Source organism: Schistosoma mansoni, chromosome 1, assembly GCF_000237925.1.
Source record: "Schistosoma mansoni strain Puerto Rico chromosome 1, complete genome".
Classification (NCBI taxonomy): domain Eukaryota; kingdom Metazoa; phylum Platyhelminthes; class Trematoda; order Strigeidida; family Schistosomatidae; genus Schistosoma; species Schistosoma mansoni.
Window position 1 is genome coordinate 14,187,876 of NC_031495.1, and position 8,305 is coordinate 14,196,180.

Genomic DNA, 8,305 nt, shown 5'->3' on the forward strand with positions numbered 1-8,305 from the left:
CATCCAATCTCACAGATGGGTTGTTATATCAGTCTTGACATTATTAAACTTCAAATTAACGATTATTTTGAAGAATATCAGCATTTTCAACCTTTTCCAACTTTGAATATGAAAAATATTGAGGAAACATGTACGTTTATCTAGAAACAAACTCGTAAAATATTAATTGGGAATCGCGAAGTATATATATATATATATATTCATCTGTTTACCTTTGGCTTTATTCGAGATATTCGTAGAGTGAAGTAAACCGACACTGTAGATTTTGGTATGGGTGAACGCCTAGATGGTATACTCAATTTCACTCGATATTTATGAAGCGTTTCATTCTTTAGTTCTACGATTGGCAAAATATCAATACAGTAAAGCCATTTATCACTTATTTCCCAACTCTGAAAGTACAAACACAAATAAATTTTTTAGAAAGTTGCAATTTTTAAATCGTTCAGGCTTAGTTGTAACAAAATAGACAGGTGTTCGAGGGACATTTTGACCGTCTAAGAAATCGATCTTATAAACGGGGTTCATTAAATAGAGATAGTGCTAACATAATCCTAGTTTGTTCCATAACTGAAACTATCAGCTTATAACTACCATGGTACTTCGCACTTTGTCAAATGGAACCAGGCAATCGTGGTAGAAATTCAGCTTCAGTCACAATATATCTCCTACATTAAGTAATGTATTATCCAGTCATTATGGAGTACTTCAATCCAAATGCAAATGTATACGACAATATAAAGCTTTCTGTTATACCCTTTATCAAGTTTGAATTCGAATAATAAACATGAATACATAATATTATTTGTTTTTATCTTTGCAGTAGTTCTAATAATTGGTTCGCATTAACTAACGTAATAACACTCTTGATTACATATATGACTTTTACAGATAACGAAATCATATGCATGTCCTTTGTTTTGAAATGCTTCAATGAAGACAATATATAGTCAGAATGAACATATAGTTATTGGTTATGTCGATTTAAACTCTATTTCAGTCTTGTAAATTAACAAAAATAGTATAAAAGCCATTGCAATATGAATGATATTCCTGATATTCGAAGCAGTCAGTACGTTTAAATATTGTACATAAACGCGAAATCAAATCTATGATAATCTAAAATAACATAATCATGGAAATTATGTGTAAAAATTAGTGTGTAAACGATTGTATTTTGGTCTAATGACGAAGTGATTTTGAAAGTTATTTGGGGACATGTTATTGGAAGGCCAAAGAATCTTCATTGATGTCAGACTAACTTGTTCTCTTTTTCCGTCGTAGGAATTGCAGTGGTACCCGTTTTTAAGTGTAAGCAATAGGATTGAGGAATAACAATGGTTCTGATTGGTATATTTCATCAGTAAAAATACCAACCTGATAGAGTCGATAATTATATAACAGCAATGGCAAACCAGATGTAGCAAAAACGTCCCACAGATATAACCGTTGTTATTCAAATTTAAAATCATCACCTTATCTTTGGTTTCTAACAAACATATTACTTAATCATTACCTTTATATATTTTTCAATTTTTTCGAGTCCTAATTTTGGTGTAAATTCTTCAATAGTAGGCCATTGTATATTAGGAAATGGTAAAGGATTGTCTGATAAGATAATTTCATCAAGGATTTCATATGAACTTTCATTGGGATACAATTTTTCCAAATCATAATAATTATAATCAGTTGGGTTGATTTCATACGAACTTTCAGAATTCCCAGGTTTGATACTGTATTATTAAAAAGATGATAAAATACATTAAATGGTATTATAAATAATTGGGACTTAAGAAAAACCTTTGGTTTTGTATTTTTCGATCCATGAAATAAAACATACCGCTTTTATTTCTTGGGTGGTTCAATTTTAAAATGAAATGAACAAATGCCTTGGGCCCCCAAATGCCCTGGTACGGCCGAGAGTGAGGAGAGTCCGCTCTCCCTCTCGAAATGCTCTCACATGGCCACGCGTATATAGCCTCTGACAGGGAAGTCCTACTCACTGCCTTCTCGTGGCATTACTGTTGTTTACGAAATTGAGAGGGCGAAAAGCGAATGTCCGGCGCTCTAACCGGGTTGGTGGATGTGGAGTGTCCACCTAGGGGAGTTGGAAAACCCTTATTCCAAACCAATGGTGCAAATGGGCTCCAGTATCCTGAAGGAATAAATGGCGTATGAACCAATCGTTGGTCATTGGCTACCATGAGACTGCATCTCCTCACGATGTTTCACTGCCTTGTTGATTAAACCTTTAGGTCAAAGACTCGGGGTGTGGCCCCCTAAGAAAACCACCTGCCTCAGTTTGGGCACCCGAGCGGTATCACAGCCCTCACACAAATCAAATGAGATTTGTGAGGCGCATATTTATCTGGTGCTTCCTTGTACCAATATTCATGTGTTTAAATAAATCAATAAATAAATAATTAACAATCTAAAGAATATTTATCATGTTTTACTCAATTAAAAGTCTAACACTAACGATCACATTCGAACTCAAATTGTAAGGAATGATCTTTTGGATGTTTTTATGCTCATCACAAGTGTAAATAACTATTTCATCTATTGAATATAGTGTAGGCATAAACTTTGTACGTTTATTGATATTCTTAACCACATATTTAAATTTTGTATCTAACACTTTGAGTGATAACTTTATGATAATTATCGCTTGTTCACTAATTTTTTGTAGGACTTTCGATTTCCATTTTTGAATTAAATGTTAGGAAAGATCATTCTTTCTTGGTGTACGAATCCGTCCTAGCTCATTTTTGAAGCATCCTGTGATAGATTAAGAGCATTTGAAGAACTATGTACTTTCATTTTACCTGTCCTTAACAGGGTTAAATTTCACAAAAAAGAGGGGTAATTTGACTAAGAAAATTCTTTCTGCGACGACTCACTTAATAAAGGTAAGAAGTAGTATATATGGTTATTTAATACTTTGAGAAATTCTTCACAGAGTTAGACGTATGAGGTCCAGTGGGAGTACAAATCGAAACCATATCGAATTCAATCGTAAACTCTATATGTAAAACTTGTATATTCAGTCTATCTTTCTACCATGCACTTAATTTGCTGCTAATTTTTAATCCTTGATACACAGTGGTTGTCATCACTTTTGAGTATTTCTTTTCTTCTTCTTACACTTTTTTTCATGTTTAACAAGTATATAGATACCGCTCATGATTCTCATCTTTTTCAGATATTTTCAATGTACTAATTTTTATTATACAACTTTAATTTGATACTTCAAACGATTAACCTCCAAAAATATATATTTGTCGTAACTGGATAAATTTAAAGTGACTATATCCCTTATGTTTATCTTTCATTTTTTATAAATCCTACTCCGACATTTAGTTTTCTACATTTGAATACAGAAATCCTTTCCAATGGATAGATACTTTATTTATAATTAAGCTATTGTCTAATGCATATAAAGTTTTATTGAGACAGATCAATAATTTATTCATATAACCCCAAGTAGAATGAATCTGAAAAGTTTGTAATATTATATTAATTCGATCAAAAAAAACGGTAATATACAGATTCATCAGTTTACATGTATTATACATGTGAATTTGGTACAATAGTTGTGATCAATTTCATGGAAACTAAGTAAAATATTCTACTAGCTTGTTCAGGATTAAGTACTCTAGTTAATTAAATGAATATTAACCAACTTTATGAATAATTAGGTTACTATAAATTAACGTAGTTTTTCTCTCTTTTTCTTTCTATCATATCAGGGCAGCTCATAAAACATACAAGGAGGGTTAGAAAGCTGAGATACTCGTAGCATACTGATTTTTACGTCAAACCATCGACTGTTGGAACCTAGTTCTCTATGAAGTGGTGTCCGTACCTTCAGTGGACTCGTTCTTGAGAAAACTAGACACTTATAAAGGCTCATTAAGAAAGAACTTAAAACGACAGTCATATTTCTGTCCTCAGTATAAAAATCTAAATAATGTTATCTATTTGTTCTATATTTCATCAAACTATTGAAAAAGAGAGTATATTCAAAGGACAAAATATTTTAATAGAAAATCTGGATTACTTACTCTAGTTTATTAAGTAGTAAATCTTTTTCATAGACACGATATAATGATGACTGTATTATTGATGTTATTAGATTACGTATCACTTGTGGAGATTCATCTGATTTCTCTTGACTAAAATGTTTGTAGGGATGATAAAAAGAATAATCAAAATCACATCTGCTTTTCAGATTTTAATAGAGATAAGTTTCTAAAAAATAAAATATATTGTAGCAATCATTGGAAACTCGGAATAGATGTTGACATCATCTAAGAAAGTTTTTCAAGGTACTCCTATCAGTATAAATTCAAAATATTGAATCTTTTTCGTTTATTTTTAAAATGTGATCGAAGTCAAATATTATTGTTCTATTATCACAAATGTTTTCCAAAAATGTTTTGTGGAATAACACTGATTTTCCTTAAAACCTTTATCGAAATCATGAACCGATCTAATAGAAAACATCATTGAAAGCCTGGAAGCACTAGACAGCCGTTCCGGCCTAGTATGGGACTCTACAGAAGTGTGCATCCATAGCCGTCAAATGCTCCCAGGTCTTCAATGGTGGTCCCAATTAGATCGGTTCATGATTTCAATAAAACTCAACAGTCTTCTCAACCTCATACTGATATTTATCGTTTGCTCACTAGTGACTGAGAGAAAATGCTCGGAGTTCTAGTGAGACATCGTGACTAGTGGGGTTAATAGGTGTCAAGTGTGAGATAGTTACCCGCCGAAGATAGTGGAAGATGGCCGCGCAGTATCGTGGAACAATTAAAGTTAAACATTAACACCGCTGAATACCGACTCAATGGTCTAGAGGCCAAGCATTCACGCGCGAGAGCGAACTTTCTAGGTTCTATTCCTGCTTCCGTGGTCGTGAATGCTCACTGCTGAGGAGTCTCGTACTAGGATGAAACGGGTTTCCAGTGCTTCTAAGTTTGGTGACCTAACATTAATCGGTTCACAGTTTCAATGAAACTCAACAATTTGCACAACCCTGTACTGTAAAAGCTTTAAATCATTATTGAGTTACATGTCCCATTTCTACTTATTGGACATCACTGGCACATGAAAGTAGCTGCATTTTAGACTAAATATGGCTATTTGTTTTAAAGCTTCAATTTAAGTACTTGCAACTATTTATCTGAAAATAATTTACAGTAATTGGTATTATTTGACATTATGATAGACCTGAAAATAATCCGAAATGATAATTCAAATAAAAAACAAACAAACATACCCTATTCTGGTACCATGCTGTTGAGTATTTTTAAAATTTTCATGATTCACGTCAAGTTTCGATGAACCAACATTCAACTTTTGTACATAGTCAACAGATCTCTGAATAATTGAATCCACCATTGATCTTATTATTTCCATGTATTTACTTGAATTTTCATTGGGATTCTTCACTGTTGGTTTTATGTGTGTATCCTAAATTGTAAAAAGTTTATTCTCTACAAGAATTTAGTCTTCGTAGAATCAAAAACACATTGTCATTCGTTTGCAATAAAGGTTTTAATTGTATTCAACAAGTGCATAACATACAAGGTATATACATATATACTGTAAACTCAATCATGTGTCATCACTTGTCAGTCAACAAACATTCAACATTATAAGATGTATTTACCTACAGAAACAATAACAAGAGTAAAATAAACCATCTCTTATTTGATTAATTTATTTTTCAACATAATACTACAATGTATTTGTTTTTCTATCTAGTTACAGGTCAATGCGAAGCATGATTGATAATACTCTTGCAATAAGTGACGTTTTAAACTAAATGTTTATGTAATCATAACAGTTAAAGTAACAATGAAATACAACCAACTGCTAGTTGACTGATTCCTTTTTTTATTTTTTCTCCCGCCATTTTTCATCTTCAGTTAGTTGATTCTTCTTTTTTGAAACCTGAAATATTGTAAGTATGTTAATTACCCCATTTATAATTAATAATAATTCACATTTTATGAATATTATGGATGGTTTTATAAAACGTAATGGGAAAAACTTAAACATGATCCAAAAATTTTAAAAATACACTTCTTTATTGAAGTCTATAAAAATAAGACTTGAAATAATTTTCGTTGAAGTTTGAACGAATAAGTTCACAATAGTTTGACGCCGAGTCTATAGAAGGTAATTAGAAATAAATTGAAATAAGGTATTCGTCCATAAATTTGTAGCATATCCATTTTTCAACGTTCAATATATATGTAGCATCAAGCATTTTCGGACATTTTACGTTTACTTAGTGGGTTAGTGCTGTATTTAAGAGCATTATTTTCACTGAAAATTTTATTTACAGCTCCAACTTTTACGGTATCTGTTGCCTTTATCCAACGAGATGGGGTGCGCTATAATGGGATGTTCATAGAGAACATACGTAGATCGCTTTAGATGACCGAAATGTAGTGCTGAGTGAAAATTATGTTCTTATCTGCAGTACTCATACAATAAATAAATAGAAAAATATTATACACCTGAGTTTTATAAAACATTGAAAAAGTAATTAATAACCTCCTCAGCTGCCTGGAGTACGTGACTGTGTTTAAGTAAAAAATAGATATTGTTGACAACAAAACGGAACCCTGAAACACTGATCATGTTTTATATGGCAGAAGTATCCCTAAGTAAAGTAGAGGTTTGAAGTTTAGACTACATTCTTTGCTCACTAATTAACCATTAGTAAATGATACATAACATGCAACAGTAAAGAAAGCATTTTTAAATATAATTATCACAACAGAGTGTATAAAACAATTATCCTAAGTGAATTAGTTCAGATAATCTTATAGTCTCAAATGTAGTTAGAATTTATGTATTCATTATAGATCAATTTAATTCTTAGTATTTCTCAGATTTTAAAATAGAGAATAAGTTGACTGTTATATCATACTAGAGATATCAAGTGAATACTTTCATCAGAAACCTGTACTCATGTCTATGGATGTTCTATTATACATTGCTTTGATAAATGTATTGTCTGACTTAGTAACTCAGTCTAACTTTACATTTTCTTGGTCGATACATATAACATATAATCGAATTGGCGGCCTGTTTAAACATCTAGGCTACCTGTTCCTGTCATCTAGATATTTCAACAAGTTATCTAATTTTCTTTGTTTTAATACATCACCATGGCTATTAATCTCACAACCTATTCAGGTGCGTTTCTGAAAAGTGTACAACCTTTCGCTGTAAAGTTTACAAAAGGCCCAATCAGAGATATCGTGGTTGCTGGCAGTATGCAGCGAGAAGAATGTACACTATTCAGATGTCGATTGACTGGGCTGCTAACTTCTAACTGGCGATCACTCAATATTTATCGTCAGGAAGGACGAAGAAGTAAGAAACGGAAACTTGTTGAAGTACTTTGTGCTGAGAATTCTATATTGTACCAAAAATATAATATTAAATAAAGCTAATAATAATAATAATAACTTGTTAAAAATAAACAGTCAACTGTGATTAACCTAAGGGGAACTATGTGAACTCCAATACTACAGGTCACTGACCTTTTATTTTCACATTAATTTAATCAAACAATTATTTATACATGAAAAAAATTATTTAAGAAAATGTAATCTGGTGTACTATATTTACGAAAACCAACTGGGTGGTTATATATATATGAACATACATACATTAAATACACATTCCAGTAAACATACTGATTTTTGATGATACAAAGTAAATTTTGATATATTAGTCATATATGTAAGTGTATTCATCCAATCATTTTCCCACTTTGCTCTATTATATGAATTTTTTGGATTCTTCGACCTTTTAATAATTTCTTTATTTTCTTGAGTTACTCGTTTGACTTCTTTCAATCTTTGTTCTTCATTTAAGCTAAAATGATCCAATTAAGAAAGAAACAGTTAAATAATAAGATAGTAATTTGAACTGTTTGTATTAATGTAAGCAGATGTATATATTTGATTGGAATATTACACAAAATGTACTAACCTTTTTTCTAAATACTGATCATTTTCATTGCCTATGATACTATGTTTCTGAATTTCATGCATCCTCTTCAAAAGACGATTATTCTCTTGTGTTATTCTTTTCAAATTTTCTTTTTCAATCTAATCATTAACATTTGTTTAATTGTAAGTGAATTATTTATTTCAATTGAGGAAGTAATTTGATAATTATCAGAAGAGTTTTTGCGGATATTATAGTAATTTTAATAGTTGAGATCATGAATCAATGGAAGCTAGACCGCCATGGAAAACCTGGAAGGACCGGA

General features: G+C 31.4%; 2 protein-coding genes across 2 annotated transcripts in view; both read right to left on the minus strand.

The window, feature by feature from the left end:
- Nucleotides 1–55: 55 nt before the first annotated feature.
- Smp_035380 (hypothetical protein) lies at nucleotides 56–5,406 on the minus strand (the record flags this gene model as incomplete). The annotated part of the gene is made up of 5 exons (XM_018793347.1): nucleotides 56–100; nucleotides 213–392; nucleotides 1,517–1,733; nucleotides 4,065–4,175; nucleotides 5,285–5,406. The coding sequence occupies 5 exons, from the start codon at nucleotides 5,404–5,406 to the stop codon at nucleotides 56–58; spliced, it is 675 nt and encodes a 224-aa protein (XP_018647869.1).
- Nucleotides 5,407–5,545: 139 nt separating this feature from the next.
- Nucleotides 5,546–8,305, minus strand: part of Smp_035370 (hypothetical protein) — a gene marked incomplete at its 5' end in the record, with an annotated part of 10,592 nt that continues 7,832 nt past the window's right edge. Inside the window, 3 exons of the mRNA XM_018793348.1 lie at nucleotides 5,546–5,961; nucleotides 7,725–7,905; nucleotides 8,023–8,141. Coding sequence (XP_018647870.1) covers nucleotides 5,905–5,961; nucleotides 7,725–7,905; nucleotides 8,023–8,141 — 357 coding nt within the window. The 3' untranslated portion in view covers nucleotides 5,546–5,904. The remainder of the gene's footprint in view (nucleotides 5,962–7,724; nucleotides 7,906–8,022; nucleotides 8,142–8,305) is intronic.